Raw genomic sequence first — 16,739 nt, 5'->3', positions numbered from 1 at the left:
TTCCCATTATATGTGTGCTTCATGCGTAAACAGTAATTCCTTAGTTGTGGATAGTTGGGAGCAGTGCAGACGCCCAAAAGCTCAGATCTGCAATTGTGAACACACCCCGCCCCCTTCCTGGCATAACTTGTGATCAGAGAGCCATGAAAGTATGTGAGTCCCTCCCCCAGCACAGACTGATCCCACCCGGCATATGATCTGGGCCCCATGTCAGCCGGAGCAGGCAGCACCAGCTCGCCACGGCACTGCTCGCAGCTGGAGCTATGACCTTAACCGAAGAGAGCTTCCACGGGGCTCTTCTGCCGACCTCCGGAGTGGCCAAGGCCGACATGGATGGCACCAGAGAGAAGGAGGAAGCTCCGAGGCAGTCAGAGATGAGGACTGGAGCAGTGGTGCCAAGGAGGCGAGCGGTGGGAAGGCTGATCATGCACAGCATGGCCATGTTCGGCCGGGAGTTCTGCTATGCCGTGGAGGCCGCCTTTGTCACACCCGTACTGCTCAGTGTAGGGCTGCCCAAGAACCTCTACAGCCTCGTGTGGCTCATCAGCCCTATCCTGGGCTTCGTGCTGCAGCCCGTGGTAGGTTCAGCCAGTGATCACTGCACCTGTAGCTGGGGCAGGAGGCGACCTTACATTCTGGGTCTGGGCATCATAATGCTGTTAGGCATGGCTTTGTACCTCAATGGGGACGTGATGATCTCAGGTGAGTGAGGGGCTTGTGCTATGCTGACAGACAAAACTCATCCTAGCCTTTCGAATCAGAAAAAGGAGAGGGATTCCCCTTTGTCTTCTTAAAATATGCTGTTAAAATTTGGTATCATGTGACTCAGGTGCCCTGAAGGAGCTGGAGAGCACTGTAATCTTTGTGTACATTCAATCCTAACACTGTATGTTATGTAGCCTGTGCATAGTGTTCTGTAGCCTGTGCATGTGATTGCAGTCTGTTACATGTTGGTTTGGTAGCCTGGTAAGCTCCTAGAGGTAAAGATTTGCTTAGGTCATGGAAGTTTTTTTGAGCTGAGATCTACCTTGTTAGCTTAAAAAATAATATTGTTTTTGTGATGTTATACATATCCAAACTGAATCCCTGTTCATCCCTATTTTAGATGGATTAGTATTCAAAATACTCACCTTTAATTATTGCAGCACAGCTTGACTCAAGACTGTGTTGTTCTGGTGAAAAACAAAAATTCTTAACTGTTTGGAAACCTTGTTGCAGATGAAACATGCAAAACAAATAGGAGTGACATCCCTATTTTTGCATTTTAGCTTGGGATGTAGCTTCTTAAAGTCTTGATAGAAAGTCGTTGCTGACTAGGCAGATGGAGGAAGTGTGTGTTTTATGGACTGATTTATTCTTTCTTCCTCGATATTATTGATGTTGAATATACTTGATTTCATTTACCCAGAAGAGATGTTGCAGTCAACTCTTTATTATCTAAAACAATATAAGGGTGGGACAAAGAGAATAAACTAAAAGTATTACAAAATGCATGTATTAGGCTACCAGAGCATGCCTTGAAGTTGTAAAGAAATAGATTAGGAATAGTGATGCTCTTGACTGGAGCATGAAGCATTCTGAGCATGTGCTGCTGACTCAATGCAATAAGTCAACCTAGCCCAGCTCAGCACTACACAGACTCAGCTCTCCTGCTTCTCTGATGAGATTTTGGTGTCGCTGGACTCTCTGGCGTAACCAGTCATTGTTTAGATTTTGAGGTATCGGGAAAGACTAAATGTGGTTTTGCAGAACATGGCACTGTTGCTGTCAGAATGAGGGTGTTTTTCTTTTTTTAGCTTTCATCCATGAGAGAGAAAAGCAGCGGATGTGGGCAATAATCATTACTATGCTGGGAGTAGTACTTTTTGATTTTGCAGCTGATTTTGTTGATGGTCCCATCAAAGCGTATTTATTTGATGTCTGCTCTCATCAGGATAAAGAGAAGGGTCTGCATTACCACGCCCTCTTTACAGGTACACTGATCCCTTCTTTTTCTCCCTACCTCTCAAAGGAGGGGAAGGTAATTGCATGGATTTTATTGTCACTGTGTTTCTAATCTTGAATGAACCGATCATCTAATCCTGCACTTCAGTCACAAGACTTTTGTTGCTGGGTTTTCACTACTGCAGAGAACAGCAACCTGTGATTGCTCCACAAGAATTCTGAAGAAGACTGCAGGCACAAACAATTACAGCAACACAGACATGATTTAAGAGTAGTTAGTTATATTAAAAAGTGAAGTAGTGTTTGTTCAGTTTGTTTTGCGTTTTTTTCTAGTTTTTGCTGAGGCAAACGTTAATGAATGTAGCTTGCTTCATTGCTGTTGAGCATAAAAATAATATTTTTGGCTTGTCATGTGACATAGAACAGAAGCTGCACAACCCAATTGATTTCCATTCTTCAGCAATGTGCCAGTATATGCTGTATAGAAAAGGAGTTCTGTGTAAAATTCAGAAATTCACAACTCCCACAAAATAGGCCCAAGTGGTTCAGTGCAAGTTCCAGCAAATGAAGTAAACACCTTCATTTGCCTTTGTACATTTTTGGAATGTTGCCAAGTTACAGAAGGACACATAACTGTTGGAGCAAGTCCAAAGAAAGGCCAGAAAGTTGATAAGGAGACTGGAGCACCTCCCCTATGAAGACAGGCTGAGAAAACTAGGGCTGTTCAGCCTGGAGAAGAGAAGGTTGTAGGGAGATCTCATAGGAACCTTCCAGTGTCTGAAGGGGGGCCACAGGGAAGCTGGAGGGGGGTCTCTGGAGAGGGAAGATAAGGGGAAATTTAGGCTAGATGTTAGGAGGAAATTCTTCCCTGTGAGGGTGTGAGACACTGGAATAGGTTGTCCAGGGAGGTTATTCGATGCCCAACCCTGTCTGTGTTCCGGGCCAGGGTGAATGAGGCCTTGAGCAGCCTGGTCTAGTGAAAGGTCTCCCTGCCAGTGGCAGAGTGGGTGAGACTGGATGATCTCTAAGGTCGATTCCAACCCCTTAACATTGATTCTATGACATCATTGGTACAATGTGAGCCCTGTGTTGAGGAAATGCACAGGAAGACACCTAAGGCCTTGTACCCGTGAAGTGACCCAGGAGGAACCTCCTGCCACATCTGAGAGTAATCCCTGTGAAAGCACTAGACAGAAAGCAGACTACATAAGAAGTCATATAATCTTTTTGTTACAGCAGATTTTTGTGGCTGCTGAGCCCCCACCAGGAGCAGGGAGATATAGACTCAGTGGCAGTTACTCTGTTCAAGGAGCAAGGTGTAGTAGGTACTGACAACAGGCCAGTTTTGGACACATGAAATACTTGTGTCCAGGAACACAGATTATAAGGTGATCTTAAAGCCATATGGGAATAAAATCCATATTACCCATTAGAAACAGACAAAATGCTAAAGAATCACTTTTTTGGACAGTGAGAGGAGTGAGTTTCTATGTATATTCAGTACAACTCTGGTTGCAATTTTTTTTGGATGATACTAAAAAGTCGCCAAGTTTGAAGCTACAGATTTAGCTGATCCAGTGTACAGAGCTGTGAAAAGGGATGTGGGACAAATAACATGAAATAAGACTGGGATAATGCGTGTGACTTGGTCCAGCATCCTGTGCTCTCCATAGCAAGTTCATCAATATCTTAACCCTTCCTAACAGAAAGTTCCCTGGTCTGGTGTTGAAATCCTCCCTTGATTGGAGTTCTACAGCCTCCCATGACAGTTTTCGCCAGCAATTCATTGGCCTTGGTGTTAGTTTTCCTTAAATGGTAATATTAATATCCATTCCCTACAGTTTACATTTATCATTCCCTATTTTATCCCTATTAGACACAGACTGCAATCTTCCCATTTCTTTCCCAGTTTCTGTTTTAGATATTATTTCTTTTTCCTTCCTTCCTTCCTTCCTTCCTTCCTTCCTTCCTTCCTTCCTTCCTTCCTTCCTTCCTTCCTTCCTTCCTTCCTTCCTTCCTTCCTTCCTTCCTTCCTTCCTTCCTTCCTTCCTTCCTTCCTTCCTTCCTTCCTTCCTTCCTTCCTTCCTTCCTTCCTTCCTTCCTTCCTTCCTTCCTTCCTTCCTTCCTTCCTTCCTTCCTTCCTTCCTTCCTTCCTTCCTTCCTTCCTTCCTCCCTCCCTCCCTCCCTCCCTCCCTCCCTCCCTCCCTCCCTCCCTCCCATCCCTCCATCCATCCATCCATCCATCCATCCATCCATCCATCCATCCATCCTTAATATTTCTGAGATTTTACTTTCCAGTTTGCCTTCAGTTTAGGTTTGACCATGAAACTTGATAGCTTTGCAGTTATGAAACCCATGGCCACCCATTCAAGTGGAAGAAAGAATACACACATCCAACAACTCAGCATTCAGACTGCATTCCAAGATCATGATGCTTCTTTTTCAAAACAGCACGCAAAGACATCCTTGAATGTCAAACATTCTCTCTGCAAACATACACTGATAATGTGTAGTGTAGATTTTCTTTAAAAGGATATTAGCATAATTGGTTTTTATGAGAACAAGCAAAGATACAGTCCTCTGTGAAATACCACAGGACACAATGAAGGACAGCCATAATCAGACCCATGAGGGCAAAGAAAGTATAGAAAGCCCAGAATGAAGTGAAAATCCCATGTTTTGTTGGGTAGCAAGTGCAGGTGCTGTTAGTTTTTGTTAGGTGCGGGCCTTTGCTGTACACTGTTATCAGTTCTCCTAAGCAGAGGGGTAGAAATGCTCCCATGTTCTTGTCAAGTGCCTATCCTGTGGAATTCCCAACCACCCATCCCCCAGAGCAACCTGGTTAACAAGATGTCAGGATTCTACAAAGGTGTCACTCCTACCAGAGCTCTGTACTGAATGTAACAGAGGACACATTCCTGTGCATCTCTGTGTGCACTAATAACAAGCAGAAGAAACTGTAAAAAACCCAAACTGACTGAAAACTGGATTTATTAACTTCAAGACACAAAGTAGCGTTCTCATTTTACCTTTCAGTCTCCCTCTTCTGAGAAGATTAGTAAAGGGGATTATGCACTTATATTTGTTCCTTTCTGTTTTCTTTTCCAAGTGGTGTGGTACTTGGATTTGTACACGTACAAAACAATGCCTTTGGGTTTATTTAATTTTTTAAAAAATTCACATGGAGGCAGTATTTCTGTTTGGACTAAGCTAAATAAAATGCATTTTACAAATTCTAAACTATAGATAGTCTCAATATAATTTTAAAAATGTTTGTTCTGTGAAAATGAAAAAAGAAAACCACATAATTTTTGTAGGATTTTATTTAGTTTTACTTGTATTATTTACCACTTCAAAGAGTCAAAAAAAGAGATGGACCCTATGTTGCTGTATGTTCAGGCAATTTCTGGAGAGCTCTGCCTGACAAATCTTAGGAGATTTTAAAAGAGATGTTTTAGTAACTGCTCATGTATGTGATTAGCTCACTATTCCTATCTTTTGTGAAAAATATCCAAAGAGTGATTATTCCATCATTTCTAGAGGGCATGACATATTGAGGGTATTATGTACTCTTTGCTTATTTTATCAATGCCAGTAGACTTTTTTTTTTCTTTTTCTCCCCTCACCATTTTAGGTTTGGGAGGAGCCCTGGGTTACCTTACAGGTGCTATGGACTGGGGTCAAACTATACTAGGATATACCCTGGCATCAGAATTCCAGGTGATTTTCTTCTTCGCAGCCTTGGTTTTCATAATCTCCCTTACCCTACATCTGTGCAGTATTCCTGAAGTCCCACTCAGATATGAAAACGAAGAGGCAAAGTTCTTGTTGGAAGTTACTGAACCCCATAAATACAATTCCATAGAGGAGGAAATTAAGAATGGTTACTTAAAATCAACATGTACTGAAATCAAGGCTGCAGCCAAGCCAGGGAAATGCATGGTTGCGTCACGCACAGAGGTGAGTGCAGAGATGATTTTATGGGACGTATCTTTGCATCCTTAATTAGAGAGACCCCTTAATTAGCTAATGTTGATTGTTTGTAATGGAGTTCTTTCACATGCACAGAAAAGAACCCTCCACTAGGTTACAGGGACAGGAGAAAGCCTGCTGCCTTTTTTTTTTTTTTTTCTTTTCTTTAGAAAGTATTGCCCGCAAGAGGGATGAGACAAGCTAGTTCTGATGCTTTGATCCATTGGCAGGGATGAGGGAGAACCTGGCTCAGCTGCCTGCTCAATGTCAGTCTCTTGATGTCCTCCTCATGTGAATTTTGTCAATTGTATCTACTTTATCCTTTAGTCTTGATATAACTAGCATGAAATTGTGGAAAAAAACTACAGAACATATTAATCTTTGATGTAGATCTCTAATTCTCTCTGAAGTCCACACAATTTTGTACATAGTACATGTGAAATGTATGTTCCCTGCCTAGTAAACATTTGGGTTTTCTGCTGCTCAGCATTTCATTGAGCACTAATGTGTTTAAAATTGCTACTTCTACAGCAGTACTACCTTGCTACCAGAGTTTGAATTTTATTTTGAGTGATATTGTATCTGTGCCTTTGGCAGAATTTTGAGGTGCAAGAGAACAGTGAGTATTTTAAAATCCTCACTGTTATTTTGTTTCTGATGCATTTTATGAGAGATTTCTTCAACCAAAGACACAGAGGAAGAGATGAATCTACCAGAAAAATATCTGGGGAGCCCACTTCTAGCATGGTCTAGGGAAGAGGTGATAATTTTTACTGTTTGGTTGATGACTTTTAGTGCTAGAAATCCTCATGTCTATCTCATGGGACCCTAGGTAAGCAAAGTATAATGCAATAGTGGTGATACAATTGCTTCTCATTTGATTTCACTTCTGATTTCTTGGGATTATGCATTTTATCCATCCCTGATACACTGGTAGAAACGTTTGATAAATGAGGTAAAACATACGAAGAATGTGCAAATGGTCATAAGTAAGAAAGCAATACGCTTATTTAATCTATAAATAAAGGGGATTTATTATATTTTACTATTTGTAATTTGTTTTAAAATAGCACTTGGTATTTCTAACCAGAAGAAAAATATTATTACACCAGATGCACGACTTATGAAATGAGCATTGTCTGATGAGAATGCCAGGCAAATACAGAGTGGGGCAGACAGCAAGGCAACAGTTATGGGGAGAATCTGACAAGACCACTGTGATGCTGTCTGTACTTCCCCACTGCAGGCCAGCTTGAGGAGCCAGCATCCTTCACCAGCCCTGTTCACTCTAAGCATCCTCCGAGCTGTTAGAGATACTGAGCATCATCATTTGCTTGGACTGTGTAGGCTCTAAAAAAGGAGAAGGCAAATGAAGATGAGAGAGTGATGCAGTGAAAGGGGGGGTAGCAGACTGTGGTTTGGGGTAGCCTCTGCCTTGGCAAGGAGTAATTCCATGGAGTCAGTACCATGAGTAACATGGAGATGCATGTCTGACACCAGAGGGGAATCTGTGCTATCCAGTGTGGGCAAGCCTGTGCCATTGGCCTCCTGTCTGACCAGGCTGGGCAGCCTGCTAGAGTCCCCCAGTGCTTTGATCAGTCTCATGTTTCTTTGATGTGCATTTCTTTGTGTGTATGAATTCTAGACACTCACTGCTTTAATGATCTGTCTACTGTGGCACATGTTTGCTGAGTTCATTCATTACCATAATCACTTCCTTGAAGAAATGGTTTGGCTTCCTGTTTTTCTGTCTCTTTTATTATTATTATTATTATTATTATTATTATTATTATTATTATTATTATTACAGGCATCATGGCTATATTTCTTCTAAATTAAGGCCTATGCTCTCAGATGCTAGTAGCTAACATGATCATTAATGAGATTTGACCTGTTACAGTATGAACAGACACCCAAAGCAATTAGCCTTGGATTCTTTTTAATGGTGCCAAATTATTCAGGGCCCATTGCCACAAAACCCAAGTCATATTGCTTCCTCTGTATTCTTATTATCTTATGCCCTGAGTTGTAGTGGTTTGTAGACACTATTTGGTATTGTGAGCTTTTGAAGGTTAAGGCACTTAAACAGAGCCAAACTTTAGCACATTATTTAAATTAGCATGCAGTTTGTGAGCTGGTATGTTTTCAATGTGTGCATTAAACATTTTTGGTTTCCATTTCCACTCTCTGGAATATCTAACTAGAAAGAAAAAATTTCTATCTAGCTGTCAAATTATTGTTTGTAGTCACTGCAGTGTCCTTTGTAGTTCCATGACCTTATCTTAAAACTGATTGGAAAGGTTATTTTAAAAAGCAGTGTGGGAGAATTGCAAAGTAAATTAAGCCAAGTCAAACAATAGTAATTATACTTGCGAATGAGTCAATCTGGAATTTTTTTTGTTTGCTTTCTTTTTATAATTGTGGAAGAATATAAAGCTTACCCTGTTTAAAAAAGACAGTGATGCCATGAGAAATTCCAAGGGATTTGGACAATATGCAGTCCAAGGTGGAAGTCAGCAACTTGAATTTTGGCATTCCTATGAGGATTAAAAACCTCACACTGAAGCAAAGTATTTTCTAACTTTATATGTGGTGATTATTCATGGAGTAGCTTGTAGCATAGCCTAGTTCAAAGGAAAGTAGAATTGTGAAAAGTACAACACTGAAGTAAGAAAGGAAAAAATGACATCTTACAGCAAATTGAAGATAAGATCCAGTCCAGGAGTTTCCAGTAATTAGCATAATTTTTGCAGTCCTTCCACATTTTATAACATGCATCTTCCCTTACTATCTCTCCCAACACTGTTGTCTCCAAATATGATGAGAGAAAATTGGAAGTTTTCCATCATGCACAGTTAAAATAGTATCTTTTTTTTTTCTCCTTAAAAGCAGTGAACCATGCAGGAGCTTTAATACAGGGAGAATGATGTGTCAAAATACATGATATCAAGCATACCTACAGTAGCTAAAAAAAAAAAAAAAACAGTACAAATGATCTGATGAATGTGACTGAAAAAGAAACTGAGAGTTTTGGGGCACAGGGTTGAGACAAGGAGGGAGATAACATGGGGTATTAAAGGTGGTGAGAAAATTTGATTTTCGTCATCAGTGAGATTTATTAACCAGCACCAATTAAGTTTTGATTGTGAAATGAGTTATTTCCTCCATGCTATGAGGTGTTCAGATGCTGGAGTTCACATTCTCTATGTGCTGCCATGGTGAACCACAGCTTCTCCCTGCTTCAAGGACAGCGCCTAGTGGAAATCTCATTATATGCCTGAAGAGGTAGAAGTTTCCTTAGAAAAAGAAGTTTCCTAGGGAATTTAGCACACAGAATGGAAAGGGAATAAGGTCTCAGAAATGCTCAGAAATCCACAACTGACACATTTTAATTTCCAGGAAGTATTTTGAGCATAACGTTTTTCTGGGTCAGCTTTAAATTTTCAGTGTAAAGCTGATGGTACCTATAAAGAAATGTTGTTTTGTTTTGTTTTGTTTTGTTTTGTTTGTTTGTTTGTTTTTGTTGTTGTTTTTTCCCGATTGTTTCTGTTGTTGGTTCATAGTGGGGTTTGTTTACCTCTGTGTCTGCTTTGGCAGAAAATTTCCCTGTGATTCTACATGTAAATAATTGTCCTGATTATAACAGCAAGAAATGTTACATTCCTGCTGGTATACTCCATCTCTTCCATAGTTTCTGTGCATTTTATAAATTTAAGGAAACTCAGTACCCAAGCAACCCTTCCTAGCAAAAAAGAAAAGCCTTAGGAAGTTTAGCAATGAAAAGGTGCTACTAAAGCCTTCTTCATTTGCTGTCAGCTAATTCATTGGCCTTCAGGACAATAATACTGTATTATTCTTGAATATTTGCTTTTAGGAAAAAAGGAAGATGACCCTTAAGTCACTCCTGAAGACACTTTTAAGCATGCCATCCCACTATCGCTGGCTGTGTGTGAGCCACCTCTTTGGATGGATGGCTTTCTTGTCCAACATGCTCTTCTTCACAGATTTCATGGGACAGGTAAAGCCTAAAATCATCTTACTACTCCTTCCTTGTAGCATCTCCTCCTCCATCAAAAAGAAATGAAATGGTGTCACTATCCTGAGGAAATTACACTGGTGTCAGAGCCATTCATATCTGGATGGCTCAACAATAGTTTTGTAAACCAGCTAATTAAGGTCAGGCCCTTGTTCCAAGCCTGTCTGTGAAATCATTGGGGAAAACCTTTCGTATTTGTAAGGCTGTTTGTATCTAACTGTTCCAAGTGAAGCTCTCAGAGCTGGTTGAAACACATCCATTTTCTGCTTTGGCTTCAGAGCTGCTCCCATATGGGCAGGTTTTCTAGCTGGGCAGTGTTTGGATGCAGCTGGTGTTATCCTGGTGTGTGTTCAGCATCCGCACAAAGCCCCTCACCTGCACTGCAGCCTCCCTGGCCTCAGGCCGTGCAGCTCTTTGCACACAGGGAGTTACTTGGTAGCAGAAAGTTTTATCTTCTTGCATTTTTCTGCCCTGAGTCCCTTTTCTCAGCCACTGTTTGCCTTCACAATACCCAGTGGTGCCTTTTCCATGCCATTTCCAGGGACTGTATGTCCTTGACAGTGATTCTTGCCTATATGGATGTGTCTGCCTCCCTTCTTCCGGAGTACTAATATGCTCCTGGCACAAATCTCTCACTGCCACTCCCTGCTCTTCTGTGGTTTCCACGCAGTACTCCCATTTCCTTACCTTTTTTGTCTTTGTAGGCAAGGCAAAGAGGGAGGGTTTTTCTTCTTGCAGTGTAGATTAACAACTGAAAGAAAAGTTTTGCTTGTCTTGAAAGGTTACTCAATAAGACAATAACTATGTGAAAAAATGAGTGTGTTGAGGTAAACCTGAAAGAGAAAACAGGAAAAAAATGTAGATAAATTAGGGAAAGAAAGGCTAAGGCAAGAAGGCAGAAGTGGAGAGAGAAAGTTAGTTGGAAGTGAGACGCCCAAAAGGTAAAAGAGCAAATGAGTGTAAAGTATCAGTGTAAAGTAGACAGTCCAGGAAAAGGCAGAGGGTAAAAAATGAGGTGGAGTCTGGCATGTTATAGTCCAGGAGACATAGTGTGAAACCTGGAGAATTACAAATGGGTGGTTACAACACTGCTTTGCAGATTTCTTGGGTGCTCCCTACCAGGGATGGGCCCTGTGCCCATAAGAAGGAGGCATTCTCTACATGCAGCCATCCCTGCCTTCTGTGACTTTCATGGTCTGTTTCAGGTTGTGTACCACGGGAATCCTTATGCACCTCACAACTCCACACTTTACCTTACGTACAAAACTGGGGTAGAAATGGGATGCTGGGGACTGTGCATCAATGCAATTTCTTCATCAGTCTACTCTTGTAAGTACCCATGAATGAACTCAAACGCTGGATTTGCTGTTTGCTATTGTTTAAAAACCATAAAGAGATGCCAAATTACCTGGATTTTTTTCTACGTTAAAGCTTTAAGGAATGTTACATTCTCAGCATTGTTAGAAACTCATATCTTAACCCAAACAGTTCCTGAACGTATAATGAGGGGTCACTTTGGGAGTAAGACATTGTTCTGCACAGGAACTGACCCTGAACACTGAAAATCATTCTGAAATTAACTGCCACATCAAATTCTTAGATGTTCTTTCACTTAGCAATGCTTAGCTGTAGGCTCTCAAAGGTGGCCTCTCCCCATTTGCATTCCCCTTGCAGAAAGTCTTGCCAGGAGCTTGAATCTTGCTCTGCAAAATTATGTGTAAACATCCTGGCACAGCTCCCCAGCTGGATTTCACCATAACTTTTCCCAAGGAATAAAAAAATTACTTGTGATCTAAAAACTCAAATAAGTAGCATTTTGGGGGTTGATTTGAGCATCTGAAGGGGCTTGAGGGAAATGTTTTCACCTTTGGAGCTTAACTGCAGGCATTTCTGTGTGGTCTTTCTGTGCATGAACATCTATTCAGCAGAAGTGTCTCTGGGTGCGACTGCAGTGTGAGCTGCAGGTTGAGCTCTGGGTGGTGTGAGCAAGTATTCTTTGGCAAGTTTATACCTACAATAATCTGAGGTAATTTCCAAAATCATTAAGATTATCTCTTTCATTGCATTTTACAAAATACAATGCCTTAAAAGGAACACCCTGATAAAATGTGACCTGTTTTTTTTTAATTTTAGCAGCAATTTTGCTTTCTTTTTACAGACTTGCAGAAAGTCCTTCTGCCATACATAGGATTAAAGGGACTTTATTTCATTGGATACCTATTTTTTGGACTGGGTACTGGATTAATTGGCTTGTTTCCCAATGTCTATTCCACTCTGGCTCTTTGTTCACTCTTTGGAGTCATGTCCAGCACATTGTACACAGTTCCATTCCACCTCATTGCAGAGTACCACAGGGAAGAAGAGGTGAGTGCAATGTCTCAAGAAGCATTAAGTTTATATCTGTCTGTGTGTGTTCAACCTGTTTTGGGGGTAAACTGGATAGATATGGTGAGCAGCTTTTCATTTTAATTTTGAACTAATAATAATGACGCACATGAATGAGAGGTTTCTGATAGAGAGAGTCAACATCCCAGCTCCAAACTCTCCAAACATGCCTTCAATTAAACAAATATTTATTTATCATCACATCTGAAACAAAGCAATCACAGTACATGTTCAGGCAGTAAGGACGTAACAGGGCTCCGCTTGTGTTGCCTTCAAGTCCTGCCTTTCTTATATCCTTCCGTCCAGCCACATTATCAGAGGATTTGACTTCTGAGTGCCTGAGATTAATAACAAGCCTGTAAAGGCTGTCAGAACTTTAAGGTAACTGCAAAATGCTACAAAAGCTCTTAGCTGCTAAACAAATGACATTCAAGTAGAAGTAGCTTTATATAGTTCAGTATTAAATCATATACCACATTCTCATTATCTTTCTAAATGTCTGTGGTTGGGTTTTTGTTCTCCATGGCCTTAAATCCTGTTTCCAAGGAAAATCTGGAAAAACTTGCACACCTCGTATTATGTTACTGGGCACAGCAGGATCTACATGTATTGTAAAGTGTTGAGTTCTTTAATGGAAAAGTTCTCTCAAGTCTGTTAAGTTAGTCAAACAGCTGGAAACAAGAAAGATTAAGGAGAGCTGGAAGAAATTAGGAAAAGTTCTCAGTATATCTTGGGACATCTGACGAAATTAAGAAAGGCAATGTTGAACCATTGGAAAACCACATAAAACAGTTGAAAGCAGCACAGGGCTAGATCAAGTGCTAGACAACATGTCCCACTGTTCTGTACAGCTTTCACCAGCATCTGAATGATGAACACAACAAAACTCTTTAATTATTCTACTGAATGCTAGGAGGATGTCTCAAAGAGATCAAATATCTCATATATATGATTCCTAATTTTTTGGTTAATTTCTCTGCTCCTTCCAACAGAGAATGATCATGATGTTTTATAAACACAAAACAAAAGACTGGGAATGAGTCCAGGTTAGGGTGAGATCCCAATTCTAACCTCAGGTCAGCCAATTTAGAGAGAAGGAGAAAATGCAAAATTTTTATCTGTTCAAGACAGAAGTGAAATAAAATATGCTAAAGTGTGCATGAACTTTACACTTTAAAGGCCAATATATTCATGTGTTACTTTTAAGACAGCCAGTTGTTTCTTCAGTGGGGTATGGTACTTGCTGTGACAGATGTTAAATGATATGTAATTCTTTGCTAGATTTTAAATTATTGGGTTGAGGTTTAGCTCAAATCTTCTATAATGTTCAAGATAGGAAAAAAAAATAAAGAGCAAACATCAAGCACAAGAGTGCATTCATTTGCGGATTCATGTATTTGTAGTCAGAACTACCGCCACATAGGAACACTGCGAACAGCCCAGCAAAATAAATACAATTTATTTTAAAAAGTGTCTAAAATTAGGACTTTATCATTTCAGAATAAGGAGCAGATATTTTTCCCCACTATGCACTCTACCAAAATCATGTGCTGTGTTTTATAATGCTGCCATTTCAGGTCCTGTTCTGTGCTGCTGTTCCCTAGGATCCAAATTAAATTTTTTTTTCTACTGGATTAGGAAGAGACTTTTTGTCTCCAGTACTTGTGAGCTTTGTGTAGCTCAAAGGCAAGGTAAAAGGGTTTGCAAAAAGCAAAAAGCATTTTAATGGCTAAGAGAATTTAGATACCAGAACACAGCGGTGCCACTGGCCTGCAGTGTGGGAACTTCTTGTTGGAGTACAGCCTCTTCCATTTAACAGCCTATACAGGAAGAAAATAAATATGTAAATTATCACATAATTTCCCAATAAAACAGAGTAGTTTCCTTCTGGAGGAAGGGATCCGCAGAGATCATGCAGATCCTGCTCAAGAAGGGCAACCTGAAGCAGGTTGCCCAGGATCTGGTTTGGATGATTCTAAAAATAGAGAGTCAACAAGCCCTCTATAGTTAACCTGTTCCAGTGATCCACCAGCCTCACAGGGTGCTAATAAGCAAGACACTTGGACATAATAAATGAAGGCTTTTGCTCTGCTATGTATATCATAGCAGATACACAAGCGGTCCTCTGCAGTGTCGAAGAATCCTAGTCTGGATGTTTGTTTTCAGGTTGCTTTCATCCCCAGCAATAGAAGCATTACATTCGTATTTTAGTATGATCTCTTTTATGTGCTTTGAGGCATAACTCCAGGTTCCTGCCTGTATGTGTGTGAGGCACATCAGCACTGCTGCAAAGCCTTTGGATGTGGTTCCTCACAAGATCCTTCCCTCTAAATTGAAAAGACGGATTTTATGAATGGACTCTTAGATGCATAAGAAAGTGGTTGGATGGTCACATCCAGCGGGTCATGGTCAATGACTCAGAATCCAAAGGGACATCAGTGACAAGTGGTACCCTCAAGGGTCTGTACTGGGACCAATGTGATTCAATATCTCCTTTAAAGACATGGATGAAAGGATTGAGTGCACCCTCAGCAGGTTTGCAGATGACAGCAAGATGAAATTGACACAGGTAAAGGATGGGATGCCATTCAGAGGGACTTGGACAAGCTCAAGGAGTGGGCCCAGGGGAATCTCATGAGATTTAACAAGGCCAAGTGCTGGTGCTGCATCTGGGTTGGGACAACCCCCAGTATCAGCACAGGCTGGGCATGAACAGACCCAGAGCAGCCCTGCCCAGAAGGACTTGGGGGTGCTGGTGAGTGAGGCTGGACATGCCCTGGCCATGGCACTCACAGCCCAGAGAGCCAAACGTGTCCTGGGCTGCATCCAGAGCCCTGTGGGCAGCAGGGGAGGGAGGGCATTCTGCCCCTCTGCTCTGCTCTGGGGGGACCCAGCTGAAGCTCTGCATCCAGCTCTGGGGTCCCAGCACGGGAAGGACAGGGACCTGCTGGAGACAGTCCAGAGAAGAGACACTATAATGTTCATAGGACTGGAGCACCTCTTCTCTGAGGAAAGGCTGAGAGAATTGAGATTGTTCAGCCTGGAGAAGAGAAGGCTTCAGATTGACACAATTGTGGCTTTCCAGTATTTGAAGGGAGCTTGCAAGAAAAATGGAGAGGGGTTTTTCAGAAGGGCACATAGGGATAGGACAAGCATTAATGGTTTCAAACTTTAAATTTAGGTTAGAGATTAGGAAAAAATTCTTTACTGTGTGGGTGGTGAGGCACTGGTGGGGTTGTCCAGAGAAGTTTTGGATGTCCCATCCCTGGAAGTGTTTAAGGCCAGGTTGGATGTACCTTTCAGCATCCTGGTATAATGGAAAGTGTCCCTGCTCACAGCAAGGGCATTGGAACAAGATGACTTTTAAGGCTCCTTCCAACACAAACCATTCTGTGATTCTATGATGATTCTTTGATAATAGGATAGTATGGCTCCTTCAGCCATGAGTCAGAGCTAAATTATCCATTACAGGATGACCTGTACTGTTAAACTCCAGTTTGACAGAGCTCAAATTGACCTGAACTTGAAGAAAATGTAGAATTTTTTCAGTCGATTTTCATTTACTTCCTTAAGAAAAGGGATAGAGGGGTAAACTGCAGATGAGAAAAACTGGACAATTTGGTGAAAGCTTGGAAAACTCACTGTTACTTGTAAAATCTCTGTGGTAACCTCTGTAGCCTCTGTGGTAAAAGAATGGTAGCAACAAGCTCTTGACCTGTCCTACTGCCCTTGTGGGGTATAACAATGTCTTGGGCAAGAGCTGCATGTTGCTGACACTGTCCCCGTTTCTGGGGTTTGTTCTGTGCTTCTTTGCAGAGCCTGAAGCTGCAGGAAGGGGAACAAGCCAGGGAGCACAGGCGAGGGAAGGGCATCGACTGTGCTGCTCTGACCTGCATGGTCCAGCTCGCCCAGATCATTCTTGGCGTGGGCCTGGGGCTCCTGGTCAGTGTTGCTGGCAGTGCTGTCACCGTGATTTCAGCATCCACAGTGGCGCTGATCGGCTGCTGCTTTGTGGCTTTCTGCATTCGTTACGTGGACTAGCACTGCAAGGAGCAGTTGGAAGAAATCTCCCCAGGGGAGTGTTTTCTTTCTGGGTCAGTAGCACTGGTGCTGTTGCCGTGCTGGCACTACTGGCACGTCTTCCTCTCTTACCTCCCTGGATCGGTTGCAATTCCAGAGCTTTATGAAATGGAGACTTGATAAAACTGGGTGCCTAATGCCTCAGACTCACAAACACACCCACAGTGTGTTCACATGCTGTGACATGTGATGGTGTGTGTGGCCACAGTATTTTGATGCTCTGCACCAGGAGTCATTATGAAACTCCTCATTACCAGTTTGTGAAAGTTAATGGATGAAGAATGCAATAAATTGAAGTAATATAAAAGGACAGAGCTAGGAA

General features: G+C 41.6%; 1 protein-coding gene across 1 annotated transcript; it reads left to right on the top strand.

The window, feature by feature from the left end:
* Nucleotides 1-263: 263 nt before the first annotated feature.
* Nucleotides 264-16,378, top strand: SLC45A2 (solute carrier family 45 member 2). The gene is made up of 7 exons (XM_066182336.1): nt 264-702; nt 1,797-1,973; nt 5,579-5,904; nt 9,791-9,934; nt 11,158-11,281; nt 12,111-12,316; nt 16,154-16,378. The coding sequence occupies exons 1-7, from the start codon at nt 264-266 to the stop codon at nt 16,376-16,378; spliced, it is 1,641 nt and encodes a 546-aa protein (XP_066038433.1).
* Nucleotides 16,379-16,739: the final 361 nt, after the last annotated feature.

The sequence above is a fragment of the Chamaea fasciata genome, unplaced genomic scaffold (genome assembly GCF_029207755.1).
Source record: "Chamaea fasciata isolate MVZ Bird 193981 ecotype frontalis unplaced genomic scaffold, bChaFas1.0.hap1 SCAF_4, whole genome shotgun sequence".
NCBI lineage: Eukaryota > Metazoa > Chordata > Aves > Passeriformes > Sylviidae > Chamaea > Chamaea fasciata.
This window is presented reverse-complemented; position numbering and strand designations above follow the sequence as displayed.

What these genes read in the sequence shown, in the direction of transcription:
- SLC45A2 (XM_066182336.1), top strand. Translation starts at nt 264, where the DNA reads ATGACCTTAACCGAAGAGAGCTTCCACGGGGCTCTTCTGCCGACCTCC. An exon ending in TGGTTGCGTCACGCACAGAG is followed by an intron (nt 5,905 to 9,790) that starts GTGAGTGCAGAG and finishes ATTTGCTTTTAG; the next exon opens with GAAAAAAGGAAGATGACCCT. An exon ending in TTCTTCATCAGTCTACTCTT is followed by an intron (nt 11,282 to 12,110) that starts GTAAGTACCCAT and finishes TTCTTTTTACAG; the next exon opens with ACTTGCAGAAAGTCCTTCTG.